Below are 18,417 nucleotides of genomic sequence, written 5' to 3'. Positions count from 1 at the left end.
CCACCTATAGGCCCTGCTGTGTCCTGGCTGTGACTCTGTGTCTGCAGGGTAGTTAAATGCTGCGTCTGCCTCATCTCTTATCAGTGCTGTGTGTTAACACTACAAGGCAGAGGCCCAGTCAAGGGCCCGGTGACAGACATTACTGTGGAAGGTAGAGGACTTGTGCCACATAAAGGCACAGAAATACTGTTGTGCAATGTTGAACAATCTATCAGATCCCCTCAACAGCTGAACATGTTACAGTACATCAGACCACAATAGCACATTAGTTAACTCTATAGACTAGAGCCATTGAAGCTCATGGAAACAATGTACTGTGTATTAATGTTCATGTAAATGTATTACTGTAAATGACCCTCACTTGGAGAGTATCTACAGGTCCTGTAAAAGTACTCAAGCACCATAGAAAAACAGCCGCAATTATGTTGTTTGTCTTAGAAATACACACCGATTGTTCCTCTGTTTACTTTCAAACTCACCCAGATGGTCTAATGGAGTTGTGGTATTATAGTTAACACTGGTAGGCACATCAGAAGGAAGTGTTCCATGAACAAACAAGCCCACTTCTGTACCGCTCATATTTCATTGGTTGAATTATAGTTTTCATATTGGACATTTAATGTTTCCCTGGTTTCTAGTGTGTTTGCTTGCTTTCTAAATGAAATAGTTAGAGAGAATACATTACTTGACAGTTTAAAGGCCCAGTGCAGGCAAAAATGTGATTTTGATCTGTTTTAGATATATTTCCACACTATGAGGTTGGAATAATACTGTGTATTTGTGAAAATGATGATGATGCCCTTTTAGTGTAAGAGCTGTTTAAAAAGACCACCTGAAATTACAGCCTGTTTTGGTGGGATGGAGTTTTGGCCTGCCTGGTGACAGTACCAGATGGTAAATTAGTTAATATACCAATAAGAAAGAGAGGTCTAATCCTCTCTGTCAATAACAGCTAGATTTCAGATGTTATTGACAGCATTCCGAGCAAAATTATTGCTTGTGAAATTGCTCTTTACTAAGAAGCTATTTTTGTTTGTATTCAATTAAAATGGTTAAAAATAATCCCAGTAAGTTACTTCATTGTTACACAGAAATGATTTGATATTGAGATATAAACGGTGTCTTTGGACCTTTAAAGAAACTCAACCTACTGCTTTAATGCTTGAAGGTTGAGAAGATCATAAGTGGTAAGCCTATATATATGAACACTGGCAGTGACACAACTCAGGCTTAGACCATATTACTATGTTCCAGGAATTTTCTGCCTGCATCCTGTCCGGTATTCCTCTACTCTGGCCCATGCAGTCAGTGTGACATTACACACACACACACACACACACACACACACACACACACACACACACACACCACGCACGCACGCACGCACGCACGCACGCACGCACGCACGCACGCACGCACGCACGCACGCACGCACGCACGCACGCACGCACGCACGCACGCACGCACGCACGCACGCACGCACGCACGCACGCACGCACGCACACACACACACACACACACACACACACACACACACACACACACACACACACACACACACACACACACACACACACACACACACACACACACACACACACACACACACACACACACATGGCCTGGGTGGTGCATGTTGGTTTAGCAGTCTCACTGACGTCTTTAGCAACTGCCTGTCCCTGTCTTTGAAGAAAAACAAAAGGGACCAAGAGGAACGCCCTCTTCGGAAACCAAGAAGGAGTTGCCTTGGTTACACTGATGTGGTGTGTGCTATCCATGTTGAGTGTTGGTCTGTGTGTGTGAGAGGCAAAGTGAGAAACAGGGGTGTGAAGCAATGGAGAGGAGGAAAGTAGAGATGGAACGTTTTGAATGCAATCAGGAATTGCAGTCTTCTCTGTTGTTAGAAACCAAGGACAGAGATAATCTTTCCAGCACTCTGAGTTTGATTGTCTATTCCTTCTCTGATAGCCATTTAAGTGGCCACTGCACACACAACAAGCCATTGGATTCAAAGGTCTTTCTCTGTTTTCCCTGTAGTAAAATGTAACTCCCATTGTAAAATGCAGTGGAGTGGGGAGGGATGCAGTAAACCAGCACACAAGTCACAACAGGTTATATTTTGTCTGCCCTTATTACACCGTTAATAGATTTAGGTTCCTCTTGTCATACTGGCTGGATCCTATGGGATCTGTCATTAAAGCCACTCTAAACATCTGATAAAATATGAAAATAAGGGTGTGATGCATGCCTTGAGTTGAGCCTCTAAGTTTATTTTCTATCCACAGTATCTATCTTATCTGTTTGTGTTGTTATTATTTTGTGTGCGTGAGGTACCTAATTCCCTCCATTTGCTTTTGAGGAAAGCCCACATCAACCGAGAGGCTTTGGTCCATTGAGATTCCACTGGGAGACTGAGGAGGATGCCAGCCAGCCAGTCAGCTTGGTGTTTCTGGAGTCCTCATGAATGACTGCCTGGTTACATAAACCTGTTTTTAAAGGCAAATTACAGGAGAGAAAGAGTCCTCCGTGTGTCAGATGAAATCAACTGTGACTAGTAGGCAGAGAGTTGTGCTGTTCAGGGAGGGGCCGTTGTGTGTATTCCATGTCTTGGAGGAAGTCTGTAGAGAACAGTAGCATAGAGACTTTGCCTGGAGAGCAGTAACATGCAGACAGGCCTGTAGGCATATGCCAGTTGGCTGTCTGTCTGTTTCCACCAGGTTTCTACCAGATACCAAGCCTGTAATCTACTCATTCATATAAAAGCTGCTTATTAAAGAGCATGGATCAACCACTGACACACCCACTGCCTCTAGGCTTTTTGGCCCTTGTGATGTGCCATAGTGAGAGAGGCTTTTGTTATAGCAAAACATGGTTCCTCAGGCATAGGAATATCCCACTTTAGTGACTGTGTAGGAGGATTCTCTCTCTATATTGTTTTATCTCCCACAGAATGGAGTGCGTGGGTTGACAATGGCTTTAATTAAATGGTTTAATCTGGTGACCAAGGAGCGAGCAATTCGTAAAGATATTTGAAACCATTGCTTTTCTTTAAGCATTCCTGGTGGATTATTTAGTGGGTTTGATTATTGACCTATAGTGGGTAATAGTTTATTTACTGAGTTAGAGTTATGTATTTCAGACCAAGTCTCTGGGTGTACCTCATCATGTTCAAGTTACGACACAAAGCCTGACATTATTTATGTCAGCTTTACCAACTATTCAACCAGACGCTGATGCCATACAATCAACAATGGCTGTTCAATAACATTGTCCTATGCAATTTAAAGAAAATATGTAAACTCTTCATGAACTTCTCTTATGAGGGTAGGCCGTCATTGTAAAATAAGAATTTGTTCTTAACTGACTTGCCTGATTTGCTTAGCCTACTGTAGCCTAGTGGTTAGAGCGTTGGACTAGCGCAAGATCGAATCCCCGAGCTGACAAGGTAAAAATCTGTCGTTCTGCCCCTGAACAAGGCAGTTCACCCACTGTTCCTAGGCCGTCATTGAAAATAAGAATTTGTTCTTAACTGACTTGCCTAGTTAAATAAAAGGTAAAATAAAAATACATATTTTAGGAAACGGGCAGCCACACCTTAGTTTGTGACTAACTCTTTAAATCTCATTAGCGTAGCTTGCTTCTGTGGGAATCTTTTCCTGGGGCCTTGGCCAGCACATAGACTCCAGAAAGTTTAGGCTGGTTTCCTGTCATTGTTGGTGGAGGTAGAGAGAGTCAGACAGACCCCCTCCCCCTCTTCTGCTCTCTCCACAATGGGTTGCCTCTACTAGTCACAATGAAAACTCCTAGTCTGTATTACTGTCATTTCTCTACAATTACTACAGTCTACAGCCCTCAAACTCAACTCTGGACCTCAAGCCAGTTCCACAGATTTTTTTTCAATAGTTCTAATCAGAGACTGATTTAGACCTGGGACACCAGGTGTGTGCAAATAATGATCAGGTAGAACAGAAAACCAACAGGTTCCGGACCTCATAGGGTAAGAGTTGAGTACCCCTGGTCTACAGTATACACACAGTAAAGTGTTGTTCAAACTAATAGGATAGCTTGCTAGTGGACAACATGCTAACAAACGTGGGCTGTTTAAGTCAAAGTCAAACCTCTTACTGTAGTTGATGGCATTCCTTGTAACTTTGGTCAAATCTGGTAGACTAGAACAGTGTTAACTCCAGTCCTCCATTATCTCTAACAGTACACTTTTTTATTGTAGCCCAGACATGCACACCTGATTCAACTTGTCAACTAATCATCAAGCCCTCAATGAGTTGAGGTGAGTTTGTCTGGGGCTACAACAAAAATGTGTGCTGTTGGGGGTACTGGAGAACTACAGGATATCATTTATATAGACCGATTACCCCATTGTTTTTGATGTGTGATCGCGTGTAGGGCGTCTGTCTTCATGTGTATTTGCTCAATCACGTGTGTGTGTGTCTGTATGTGAATGTGTGTGTGTGTGTGTGTGAGAATGTTTGGGAGTCACCCTTTCCTTCCCTCCTCTTTGTTGAGCAGTGTGTTCCAGAGGAAACGGTCAACATGACAAGACAGACAGGGTGGAGGTCTAAGCACAGGGTCACAGGATTCATTGTGTTTCAATAGAAGGATCCATTTATTTGTGTACTGTGCAGTCAGTGTGTGTGTGTGTGTGTGTGTGTGTGTGTGTGTGTGTGTGTGTGTGTGTGTGTGTGTGTGTGTGTGTGTTGTGCCAACTTGTGTGTGGTGTCAACTTGTGTAAATACGTGTGTATTTGTTTGTAGAAGGTAAGAGTTCAGGAGGTTGTGAGTGTATTATGTAACTAACTCTGTCTTACACACCCCCTCTAGGCTCTACGGTCAGTCCTGTACATCTACTTCTCTAATGGTTTACTTGTATCATACAGACTGTGTGATTTTGGCCTTAGATCTACTGCACAAAATAGTACACATGGACAGAGATGTGTATTGGAAGTCCCTCACTGCAGGTCACTGGACTTCTGGCTCTGCTCAGTGTGTTCTGTCTCCAGTCTTGTCTGGGGCCCAGGGTGGAACTGTGGCCATACATTCACACCCACCATGGCCCTCTTCCTGAGACCCAGTGGCTTTGTCTGAGGAGCGGTGTGTGTGTGTGTGTGTGAGAGAGAGAGAGTGGATGGTAGAGGGTTTGTAGTGAAGTGAACGAGTTACTCTGGCCCAAAAGAGCAGCACCACCGTCTCTCCTACAGTTAGGGCCTCGACACAGGGCCAGGTCAGGATGGGGTGGAGGTGGACCCCACGAGGGGGAGGGGAGCCCCCTGGGATGCAAGAGGGGAGAATGCTACAATGTCACATTCCATTTCTCATTCCATACCCCTCAGGATTCATAACCCCTCCTTCGCAATGAGAGAAAGGGCCGCACCCTCCAAGGATAGGGGTGGGTGGGTGACACTCTGGTACCCTGAAATAGACTCTCCGTCACCTGCGCCCAGCGATGACACCACAGAGTAGGACCAGGACAGACTATACAACACATACAGGCAGAGGGTTTATAATGTGCGTGTTCTGTCTGAAAGGGATTCTATGGAGTTATGAAAGGCCAGGGGTATAATATATTCTACAGTCCTGTATGATGTTGGTTTCTGCAGTGTTGGTGAGCTTGGTTATGTTATCAAAGCTGACTACAGCCTGACAGCAAAGTGTGAGCAAATGTTTGTCACATGTTGACCATCCACAGCCTGAATGACGCCACACAGGATGTTACAACGTTCTCTTTCACTTATTCATCCCTCTCATCCTTTCCTAGCCCTTTTCCTCTCCCCTCTGAGCTAGCAGTATGATCTAATCTACATCATTGTCTCTGTCAATCTGTGCAGTGACAGGTTCTCTGGGGCTGGGCTCAGTTGGATGTGGGAGACATTTTGTGTGCCTGCAACACGTTGGGTGGAGGTCAGAGACAGGAAGCATGGCCTCACAGATAAACCATGTTGACTCCTCAGGCCTGGTGCCTGATAGGGTAGGACTAACACACTGATACTAACACACTGATAGAGAGCCATAGGGATGGAGGAGGAACAGCTGCTTTGGAAAGGTGTCCTGAGAAGAGACAGAACTCGAGATTTGAATGAAAAGGATGTCTGGGGATGTCGGGCACTTCAATACCTAATCAGGGCACACCCACCCATTTGTGTTCAAATATCAACATGGGCATCCCCCATAATTGTTGTGATTGACAATGGTCTACTATTTTTAGCAAACCCACTACGAGTGACTTGGAATTCGAACCCTTGTCAGAGCCATCCCATAGGTGCCCAGTCTGTTCCAACTTCAAATGCAGGTGGACAGTAGCAGTGGTGGAAAAAGTACCCAATTGTCATACTTGAGTAAAAGTTAAAATACCTTAATAGAAAATGACTCAAGTGAAAATGAATGTCACCCAGTAAAATATTACTTGAATAAAAGTCTAAAAGTATTTGGTTTTAAGTATACTTAAGTATCAAAAGTAAATGTAATTGCTAAAATATACTTAAGTATCAAAAGTAAAACTATGAATCATTTATAATTCCTTATATTAAGCAAACCAGACTTCACAATTTACACACCATTTTTTTACGGATAGCCAGAGGCACACGCAAACACTCAGACATAATTTACAAACAAAGCATTTGTGTTTAGTGAGTCTGCCAGATCAGAGGCAGTAGGGATGACCAGGGATGTTCTCTTGATAAGTGAGTGAGTTGGACATTTTTTTCAGTCCTGTAAAACATAAAAAAATAAAAAAGTACTTTTGGGTGTCAAGGAAAATGTATGGAGTAAAAAGTACATTATTTTCTTTAGGAATGTAGTGAAATAAAAGTTGTCAAAAATGTAAATACCCCCCCCCCCCCCCAAAATACTAAAGTAATACTGTAAAGTATTTTTACTTAAGTACTTTACTTAAGTACTTTACACCACTGGACAGTAGAGTGCATTGTTCACCCCTGCCACACTGACTGAAAAAACAGGTTTACAACAGTGAGTTTGTCAGTCAGAAACTTATTAACTTTCTCCCCTATAGGGGTTTGAAAGGGTCACTAAACTAAGCTCTTGTCAAAATTACACATGACAGTCACGAGGCTAAGGATTTGTCCTATTCCACTGAGTAACCATGGAGTTTTTGACTTTGTCATCTCTGAGGTTATTCTTTCACCTGATCAAGGGGTGCTGCGCAGCTTTCTACCACTTATTAAAACCCCAGGAGTTACAGGCCCTGTTTAAAAGTCGCTGTGATAGCAGGCGGTAGCAGTGGACTGACTGCATGACAGATCTATTGTATATAGAGGCCGGCTGAGTGCGTGCGGAATGCCTGGGTTGATGATTTGCGGGGCGCGTGGCAAAGGAGGGTGCCTAGACTTTGGACATTATCGATGGCACAAAATGCAGCCATGTGCAGCATGGAAAAGACACATTCTCTGTCCATTACAGCTGCAGTAGAATATCTCTTGTATGGCGTTATCATGAATGATAAACTGGGGGTTCAAACCCTGAATGCATCGGACCGTACACCAAGGGTATGGCAGACAATGCAATAATTACGTTGGTAACCAGTTTTATAATAGCAATAAGGAACTTCAGGTTTTTGTGATATATTGCCTATATGCCACGGCTAAGGGCTGTATCCAGGCACTCCACATCGCATCGTGCTTAAGAACAGCCCGTAGCCATGGTATATTGGCCATATACCACACCCCCCCGGGCCTTACTGCTTAAGAATAACATGATTTAACATGAGTCTTTTCCCTGGATGTTGCCCTGTAGTTGAGTCACTCAGAGACCCTGGCATTGTGTAGTAATAATGACTCACGTTACCCAGCGACAGTATGATGATGTCCTGGTCAATACACAGTAGTTCCACTTCAGTCCTCCACTGGCTTCACATGGGGAAATATTAACCAGGCATCTGGCAGAGTGGCAGCCGCTGGCATGGTGTATGAAGCTCTTTTCAAGCTGGTGAGGTGGTGACTTTGACAGCTGCCTTAGTGTTCCATTAGAAAGACCCTCTGTGTCAAATATGGTCAGGGGAAGAGAATGAGAGGATGGACGATGCAAATTGCCTGAGATCATTAACCTTTGAGATATTTTACTAGAGCTCATCATGGTGTTTTACAGCTCTCCACATCAGATCAGGTTTTTATGGGATGCCATCTCTGCTGTCAATCATTGACATAGGTGCTGAAGAGACAGTGAAGCTCTCTTGACAGGGGTTTAGTAAATAGTAAATATGGGTTAATATCAGGTAAGTATGAACTGAAAACGGCTACAAAATGGTGAAATAAGTGTTATTCTTTTTTGCCAGGCGTGATTTTGGTTGGTTTGTGCATCCCAGGTATAAACAAGGTCAGTCAGTTTTAGTGGCAGTTCTTTGTCAGGAGAATGTTTGAGGTGTTGCAGCTGTGTGGTGCCAGTTAAACAGAAGCTGTGGTGATACTGTACCTTATCTGGCATATACTGCTTCCTGAGAGGGTAATATGTCATGGTGAACTGGGTTATATCATGCTCTGGGTGGGGGCTGTCAAATCTGTAACTTTCAGAAGAGATAGATTAAGAAAGAAGCATCGCCAGCAGCTGCAGATAGTTGAGTATATCAGGCTTAATGATGTGGGTTAACAGTTGTGTGTAGATAAACTGTACTCTTAGAAAAAAGGGTTCCAAAAGGGTTCTTCAGTTGTTCCCATAGGAGAACCCCTTTTGGTTCCAGGTAGAACCCTTTTGGGTTCCATGTAGAACCCTCTGTGGAAAGGGTTCTATGTGGAACCCAAAAGGGTTCTACCTGGAACTAAAAGGGTCTACCTAGTACCAAAAAGGGTTATACAAAGGGTTCTCCAATGGGGACAGCCGAAGAACCCTTTTAGGGTCTAGATAGCACCTTTTTACAGGTTCGCTTGTTGGCGTGTGTGTTGGTTTGTTAGCATGTTCAGGCTGGTTAGTTAGTGTGTGCATTAGGCCTACAGTGGGTTTCTGGCCCTCAGTAGAGTGTATGCAGACAAAATTCACATTCTACAGCACAACAGCAGAGTCATGTCTTATTAATTGTAAATCTAACAATGACTCAATAATCCATGCCTTCTGGGAATGCTATACATCTGGAAGTTATGGGCGGAGTTAGAAAGTTGACCTTCATAAGTATTACCATGTAAATTTACTTTTAATCCGTCTGTCTTCATATTTCAAGACATGACGTATGGGGGTGTAGTGAGATATCCAATGGGTTGGACAATTCTCTTCTCATCTTGAAAAAATGTATATACTTAAAAACTGGAAATCAACCAATCCTCCATCGTTAAAACAATGGAAAGGTCAATTGCTTTATTATCTAAATGTTGAAAGTGCGTGGGTGACGAAGAGAAACAAGATGGTGCAGTTTGAGGCCATGAGAGGGATGCTGGAGAAGGGGGTGTGAGCAGGTGGGTCTGGGTAGGTGTGATGTTGTTGATGTTTGTTTATGTTTCATATTCTTAAAAAATGATATAATAATCATACACATTTTTTGAGTGTAGGCAAACGGAGAGAAGAAGTGTGTCTCGGCTTGAGGTTAGATGCAATTGAAAGCCCGGTACGTAGCAGGAAGGAAGAAATGGGGTGAACCAGAGGATGCTAAGTCTCATTCTCTCCAATGACCTACCTGCTTCAAAGGTCCCCTTCCTAGACTTAGGCTGGATGACGATGACATGATGGCTGTTCTATTTTTGCATCAGGCCATAGTAAAACATCTGGCACAATTGGCAGTCAGGGAAAGCCTGGTTTTGAATTATGACTCAAATGCTTTTAGTCAGTTTCAAGTAAGACCCCAAGGTTTGTTAATGTGTTCGGTCATACTGAAAGTGTTCCACTTGTTCATATGAAACTAGGGCTTCTGGTTGAGCCCACGTGTCAACAGTCGTCGGCCACAGATGATGGTGATCACAATATTTTTTCTTCCCTAAAAAGAAGATAGAAATGGTTCTTGGTAAGGTACTGCTTCTCCTCCCTCCTGTCACCTCCATATAGTGAGTTAGTGAGTCCCTCCATGAGAATGACAGAGGACTTTTCCCATGATGGTGTCTGTGAGCGCACTGGCAGCGCCATTGACGCCATCTCCATTTTGAAGTAGTCAGTTTTCTTCTTCTACTACTTCAATGAGTTGGTAAACAAACTGAAAGAGTGCATACTGCAGCTAGAGTGTGTTGTCTGAACAGGTATAAAGCCAAGGTTGGTGATTTACTGTCACTTGCAGTTCTGGAATGTTTGCTCAGGTCCCACCTGATGACCTGGATGGAATTATGGGATCCTTCCTTAACTTCAAAATGGTGAAAGTCCTCAATGGCGCTGCCCTTGCGAAAGGGGCTTTCCGGGCACTAGAGTCCTCTATCATTCTCCCTGGTGACAGCCAATGACCTGTCAGAACAGCTCCGACCACTGACTTACTGTAAGTCACAGCTTTAGAAAGGGATGAGCCTCTGTACGCCTGTGTGCCTCTAAATCCTCGTAGCTATAAAACAGTGCTGTCACATTTGCTTGATGGTTTCGGTAACCAGCATGTAGAAAGACCCATTAGACACCGTCGCTAATTTACACTGGAACCGTAGTCAAACCAATTCATTATTGTCAGTCAATGTGTGGGCAGGATGGAAAATGGCTGTTTGTTGTTTCTAGGTCTTCTGTGTGGTAGATGTGAGTGCTGTAACCAGTGGGACTGCAGGTGTAGGGGTGTGTATCTATATTGTGTATTTATTTCTCTTGCATGTGAGGAAGTTGACTACAGAGGGAAGAGTATGCTTCAGGAAAGAAGTAGCAGTTCCTGTGCTGCGTACTTCCCCTCATGATAGAAAAGTTTGTGTCATCTTCATCCAGTGAATGTGGAAAGCTAGGAACCCATTCTCTTCCACTCACTGTATGTCAAATCTATGCCTAAGCATTTAAAATAGTCCACAAAGCACAATACTTTCTCTGGCTTTGAAAATGCTTACTAGTATGGTTATTTCTGATGATTCAGGATATGCAAAACCTTGTCATTTATTCACATGAATGTTAATACTAACTGTGTTGTAACTGTTGTCCCAGTTACTCTCCCTGTATTAACTGTTATTCATGAGGTGTTGCTTCTCAGTTGACTGGAGATATGAGGTTCCTGTGTGGGACCCCAGACCCCAGAGATTATGCCTGTTAGAAACGTCCTCATATAGAAGTCAACACAAGGTGATGTAGATATATATAGGTGTGGGGGATAGAGATGAGAGCATGGATATTCCTGAGAGGTCACTGAACTCAACGTGTTTGGAGCACAAAGTGCCCATATGTGAGAGCTCTGGGAGCTTTAAAGGAACATGTTGTTTAAGGTAAAGGCTTAGAAACAACTATTCAGGAGTTGTAGCACACGGTATTCCTATTTACAGTATATGATTAGCACAGGAATTGTTCATTTCCTAAAACAAGATAGAGCTTAATATGCTTAATATGATGTAATGCATTGAATTGAATGTTAACTATGTAATAGTTGGTCACCGTAATCTTCCCCCACCTGAGTGGTTACCATGACCAAACCCTTTACTTTTGGAATTTGGAACCAGTAACTTCCTTTCCCGAGTTGGACGTACTTTCCAGCGTTCTTCTCCCACATTCTCCAATTATTATGTCTTGATAGAGAGAACTAGGTTCTGGGAACCATTCAAAACAAAATAAAGAGTGAAAAGATTAGACAAATATTTCTGACCTGAGACTGAACTCAGGTCACGGCTAAGCTTATCTAAAACAAATATTGGTTTCATGTGGGAGACTTTTATAATACAGAGGCAGACAGACAGTCACCCTAATTTTTCCAATAGCACACCATGGCATTTGCTATAGGTATTCCCTATATTCTGTCAAAGCTGGGTTGTGTTTTCTCCCGTTTAGTGCCTAATGAATGTGACGCAAGCTATTGTGCAGGAGGGGTGACTGTAAAACTGTCTCTTTGGGCTGACTGTTTTAAAAGCTGACCACTGCAAGTGACTGTTGTTCTTATGGTATCTTCCATGCGTTACTCCCTTCCTGCAGTGGAGAGGTTGAATGTACACACACACACACACACACACACACACACACACACACACACACACACACACACACACACACACACACACACACACACACACACACACACACACACACACACACACACACACACACACACACACACACACACACACACACACACACACACAGGACATGCAGTAGGAGTGAAGCACGGTTTCCTCCTCAGGAGAAGGCCCTGGTTTGTGTGTGTGCAGCAGATTCCACAGATTCCGTGCGCTCCCGGAGATTCTTCCCTGCTCCCGACACAAACTGTCTTCTGTTATCCCAGCCACCCTGCCATGGTCCCTTTCTGTTGGTTGGCAGGGACGCTCAACGTTGGCCAGTTGACCTCATCCTTCCTGGCTGTGTTCCGCTGTGACTGTCTGTTATTAAAGCTGCAATATGTAACTTTTTGGGAGACCTGTCCAAATGCACATAGAAATGATAGCTATAGATATGTCATTCTCATTGAAAGCAAGTCTAAGAAGCGGTAGATTATGTTCTATGTGCGCTATTTCTATGCTTCCTGTTCTTACATTTTATTTTTGGGACTTTTACTTTCGGTTTTGTACACCAGCTTCAAATAGTTAAAATACTATATTTTTGGTTATGGAAAATATATCTCACCTCGGTTTCGATGGTACACTGATTTTCTACACTATACTTGCTTGTTTTGTTATATTGACTGACAGGACTAGCTATTAGAATTTTAGCAACCAGGAAATGACGGAGCAATTTCTGCAAAATCCACCTTAAGAGGAATAGCACTCCAATTAGACTAAAACAGATCTGTCCTTGTCAGACACTGTGCTTAGTGCTCGTCTGTAAAATGTGTGGTAAGACTTGTGCAGTGGACAGTCAATGGGATCTACATACCAGAAGGACATCCTCAAGCCATGCTGTATTTTTCTTATCTACCATGACCTTTCATGACCCCGTGTTTCAAGCCTTCAATTTGTAGGACGCAGTTGCACCCTCAGTTGCTCTTCTTCATTTTGAAGGGAAAATCATTTGTTGTGTACAGTTTGCAGTTTGCGTTTAATTATGTAGCAAAACAGAGATTTCATACCAAAAACAGGAAGTAGAGAAGCCACTGTAACCAGCTTTTTCAGTTTAACCAGGACTTTGGCCTTCGGGTATAGAGGGACCACACCAAGAATTACTCAGGGAGAATTAAGTTCCAATTAATGTGCTTTTCCTGCATACTTTCCCATTTTGTCTTCTTTCCTTTACTTTCCCTCTAAATATACTTGTTTGATCCTTATTAAAGTATTTATTATTTATTATCTTAATTTATTATATAAATATGTTGTGACAGTTGATTTTGATTTAGTCACAGTTTGGAATGTATATTTTATATGGAGGTCTGGTATGAAGAACATGGAGGAGAATCAGACCAGATTAACATGTAAGATGGTTGTCAGTTTCATCAGATGCAGAGGTACTCAACTTAAGTCTGATTGGCAGGATCAGTGTTTGGCACACTCCTGTTGCTCCCTATCCTCCTAGCCATGTTCAACTCTGTTCCTCCGACTAGAACCTCCTACAGAGACATGGAATGAATTCAGGGGGCAGTTGAGCCTCATTGAAGCTCTGGCCAGCCCCAGCGTTATTGATGTTGTCTCAGAGAGTATCAGTATTTGTCTTTGACAGCAAGAATGGTCTACTGAACAGTCTAGTCTCTTTATGATAGACTAGTTGGCTCTCAAGCTGTTGCATCTTGAGATGGAGGGACCGTATGGGTTGTGGGGGAGGGGCTTTGCCTGGGCCCTTCCTGAAAGCGGGAAGCAGGTGGAGTCTTCAGGAAACCTGTCTTTTCCTGGACCTCTACTCCACAGAAGGAGAGGCTGTGTCTCGTTGGAAGGGGGAAGGCTTTGTGTGCGAATCCTTAAACAAAAGCCTTCTTCCGTTCTGAGTCTCAGTGACGACAGCACTCCACCCAGCAGCCTGCCCCTGCCCCCTTTTTTTTAACTCACTGATTGGACTGGCTAATACAGCACTCTACTCCTCCTTAAGACTGCAATCAACTTACATAAGATAAAGGCTATTGGTCATTCATGACTGCTCCGCTTTGATGTAGTGTGTGTGTGTGTGTGTGTGTGTGTGTGTGTGTGTGTGTGTGTGTGTGTGTGTGTGTGTGTGTGTGTGTGTGTGTGTGTGTGTGTGTGTGTGTGTGTGTGTGTGTGTGTGTGTGTGTGATTGGCTGATGGATTCTAGAATCTCTATTATACAGTTGAAGTCGGAAGTTTACATACACTTAGGTTGGAGTCATTAAAACTCGTTTTTTAAACACTCCACAAATTTCTTGTTGACAAACTATAGTTTTGGCAAGTCGGTTAGGACATCTACTTTGTGCTTGACACAAGTCATTTTTCCAACAATTGTTTTCAGACAGATTATAATTCAGTTATAATTCACTGTATCACAATTCCAGTGGTTCAGAAGTTCACGTAAACTAAGGTGACTGTGCCTTTAAACAGCTTGGAAAATTCCAGAAATTATGTCATGGCTTTAGAAGCTTCTGATAAGCTAATTGACATAATTTGAGTCAATTGGAGGTGTACCTGTGGATGTATTTCAAAGCCTGCCTTCAAACTCAGTGCCTCTTTGCTTGACATCATGGGAATTTCTAAAGAAATCAGCCAAGACCTCAGAAAGAAAATTGTAGACCTCCACAAGTCTGGTTCATCCTTGGGAGCAATTTTCAAACGCCTGAAGGTACCACGTTCATCTGTACGAACAATAGTACACAAGTATTAACACCACGGGACCACGCAGCCGTCATACCGCTCAGGAAGGAGACGCGTTCTGTCTCCTAGAGATGAACGTACTTTGGTGCGAAAAGTGCAAATCAATCCCAGAATAACAGCAAAGGACCTTGTGAAGATGCTGGAGGAAACAGGTACAAAAGTATCTATATCCACATTAAAACGAGTCCTATATCGACATAACCTGAAAGGCCGCTCAGCATGGAAGAAGCCACTGCTCCAAAACCGCCATAAAAAAAGACAGATTACGTTTTGCAACTGCACATGGGGACAAAGATCGTACTTTTTGGAGAACTGTCCTCTGGTCTGATGAAACAAAAATAGTACTGTTTGGTGATAATGACCATCGTTATGTTTGGAGGTTAAAAGGGGGAGGCTTGCAAGCCGAGGAACACCATCCCAACCGTGAAGCACGGGGGTGGCAGCATCATGTTGTGGGGGTGCTTTGCTGCAGGAGGGACTGGTGCACTTCACAAAATAGATGGCATCATGAGGAAGTAAAAATCTGTGGATATTGAAGCAACATCTCAAGACATCAGTCAGGAAGTTAAAGCTTGGTCGCAAATGGGACTTCCAAATGGACAATGACCCCAAGCATACTTCCAAAGTTGTGTCAAAACGGCTTAAGGACAACAAAGTCAAGGTATTGGAGTGGCCATCACAAAGCCCTGACCTCTATCCTATAGAACATTTGTGGGCAGAACTGAAAAAGTGTGTGCGAGCAAGGAGGCCTACAAACATGACTCAGTTACACCAGCTCTGTCAGGAGGAATGGACCAAAATTCACCCAACTTATTGTGGGAAGCAAGTTAAACAATTTAAAGCCAATGCTACCAAATACTAATTGAGTGTATGTAAACTTCTGACCCACTGGGAATGTGATGAAAGAAATAAAAGCTGAAAGAAATAATTCTCTCTACTATTATTCTGACATTTCACATTCTTAAAATAAAGTGGTGATCCTAACTGACCTAAAACAGGGAATGTTTACTCGGATTAAATGTCAGGAATTGTGAAAAACTGAGTTTAAATGTATTTGGCTAAGGTGTATGTAAACTTCCGACTTCAACTGTAGGTGTCAATCAAAGTCTCTTCAAAAGTGTATTTGGAAAAACTGATTACGTCAATAATCATATTGGCCAATAGGGGGAGTATGGGGTTGTTGGGTCAGAGAGACATTGATTATGATTGTGTCATTTGTTTGGCTCCTGTTTTATATCTGTGCTGTATTTAATGCCGCACCTACATTTGAACATACCCTGAGGCTTTGTAAAACTCTGTAAAAGGTCCCCTTACTAAAAAAAGACACTACTTGTGTTCTCTTAACGACGGATGGGAGTAGCTGGACTTGGTCGAGTTTTTTCCTGGATGACAATACAGTGCTATGTCTTCCTGTCATCTCAGAGAGGCAGTAGGACAGGGTTCACCTCCCAGCCTGCTATTGTCCTGCCCTGGGCTCACTGGGATGACTGGGCTCACACAACACAGGGGCCTGGCCCTCAGGAACTGGCCCTTCCTCAGGCCGGGGTAGTGGCTCCATGCCTCCTGGCTCCCTCCCAGTCCTCCCTACACTAACACAGCTCCAGTCACATGCTCTGTACACCCTCATATTCTGTCAGACTCCTTTCCTTCCTCTGGTGTAATTTTAGTCTGATTTGATCATCAATGTCAGAGTCATGGTCTTAAATGTAGTTTATTACTGCATTTTATACCATATCAGCATACTGTACATATGGGAAGGGGAAGGGGAAGGAAGGGAAAGGGAAATGGAAGGGGATATCTAGTCAGTTGGCACAACTGAATCCATTCAACTGAAATATGTCTTCCTCATTTAACCCAACCCCTTGACGTTCACGTCATCGACGCCTGGGGAGCAGTTGTAGTTGGGGGTTAACTGTCTTGATCAATGGCTTGGAGATTCAAACCAGCGACCTTTCGGTTACTGGCCCATTACCTCTAGGCTACCTGCCGCCCGATATTGGGATGTATTAGGTATTAATGGTAAAGGAAAAACATATTTTTGTGAATTATTTCATGTAAGTTCTGTGATTGTGATTCATTGTCTTAGCACAGGAAACCAGGAGAGTGGAAGGAGAAAATAGATTCTCCAACAAGAGAATTCAACTAACTATGTTTCATCTCTTCATCAGGACGTGCAGAGTGAGCTCAGGCCGCGTCTGTGTGTGATCAAGAAGGGGCCTAATGGCTACGGCTTCAACCTGCACAGTGAGAAGGCCAGACCAGGCCAGTACATCAGAGCAGTGGATGAGGACTCACCTGCACAGAGGTCAGGCCTGCTGGCCAAGGACATGATAGTACAGGTAACTATCTAGCTCACCTTTGACCTCTGGCATCATGCTGTATTATTATTATTCCATGTATAGTAATAGTACATTACTATTGTTAGTAGTATTCAATGCACAGTACTATTATTATTGTATAGTAGTAAATTAAATAATATTGTATTAATGAAAAGAATTATGTTTGTCATGCAAGCTTTTCTAAAACTACGGGACTTGTCTTTAATGGCCGTGGCACAATTCAGTCATGTTGAAGTTGAAGTGTAGAGTGAGGAGGACTGTGAGTGGTAGTAACAGTCTCTGTGTGGGGTCCTAATCTCATAGGAGGGGAGAGGTGGACACTGTCACTGGGAGTTAGCCCAGACTGGGATAATCCAGCTTTGTCACTGGTGACTTGTCTGCACTCCACCACCCCAGTCTATCCTGCTCATTACTCAGTACTGTAGAGCAGGGTGTGTGTGTGAGTGTGAGTGTGAGTGTGAGTGTGTGTGTGTGTGTGTGTGTGTGTGTGTGTGTGTGTGTGTGTGTGTGTGTGTGTGTGTGTGTGTGTGTGTGTGTGTGTGTGTGTGTGTTCAGAGGTGTGCCTGGCTGCCCTCATTCTACTCTAGCCACTGTTTTGTAAATGAGTTTCTGCTATACCCCAGCAGCCATGAGACACTGCATAGAAAAGGAGAGAGGAAAGTGAGGAGAGTTGAATGCTTGAGACAGAGAGGGGTTTCCATCCCCCAGCGGACCCCACACTCCCACCACCCACTGAGGACTGTATTCTTTCTGTTAAATGGACAGCTATTGTTACTGCCCAAGCATGTATTGTTTGGTCTCCTTCCTGGGACTGTGGTAGACAGACAGGCCCACCCTATGACCGACACAGATACACACACATGCACGCATTACACTCATGCGCATACACACGTACACACACACAGACACGTAATTATTTAGAATTTTTTAAATGTATTTAATTAGGCAAGTCACGTACACGTACACACACATGCACACACGCACACACACACGTGCACAAAATACACACTTAGAGCTCACAGAACCCACACAAACAAAGTACACACATGCTATCTCAGCAGTGGTTCCTCAGAATGTTCAGCTGTCTGGGAAACAATTGACATTATGACATATGCTGGGCCAATGGCCTGATGGCTGAGATGGTGTTGCTAGCACTCTCTGGCTACTAGCAGTTGTTGCTATCTAAGAACCTGTGAAGAGAAAGGAAAGTAGAATGTTTTTGCACTACTTTATGTTTTCTCTGAATTGTACACTGTTCTCTTCAGCAATGTTTCATTTGTATTCAGACTACGT

The 18,417-nt window shown here is 43.3% G+C and overlaps 1 protein-coding gene across 1 annotated transcript in view; it reads left to right on the top strand.

Annotated features, from left to right (window-relative positions):
* LOC129825509 (Na(+)/H(+) exchange regulatory cofactor NHE-RF1-like) overlaps positions 1-18,417 on the top strand; it is a 34,621-nt gene that overhangs the window by 6,584 nt on the left and 9,620 nt on the right. Inside the window, exon 2 of the mRNA XM_055885666.1 lies at positions 16,954-17,124. Coding sequence (XP_055741641.1) covers positions 16,954-17,124 — 171 coding nt within the window. The remainder of the gene's footprint in view (positions 1-16,953; positions 17,125-18,417) is intronic.

This window comes from Salvelinus fontinalis, chromosome 2, assembly GCF_029448725.1.
Source record: "Salvelinus fontinalis isolate EN_2023a chromosome 2, ASM2944872v1, whole genome shotgun sequence".
NCBI classification, from domain to species: domain Eukaryota; kingdom Metazoa; phylum Chordata; class Actinopteri; order Salmoniformes; family Salmonidae; genus Salvelinus; species Salvelinus fontinalis.
The sequence above is the reverse complement of the archived record's forward strand: the minus strand, read 5'-3'. Positions and strand labels throughout refer to the sequence as shown.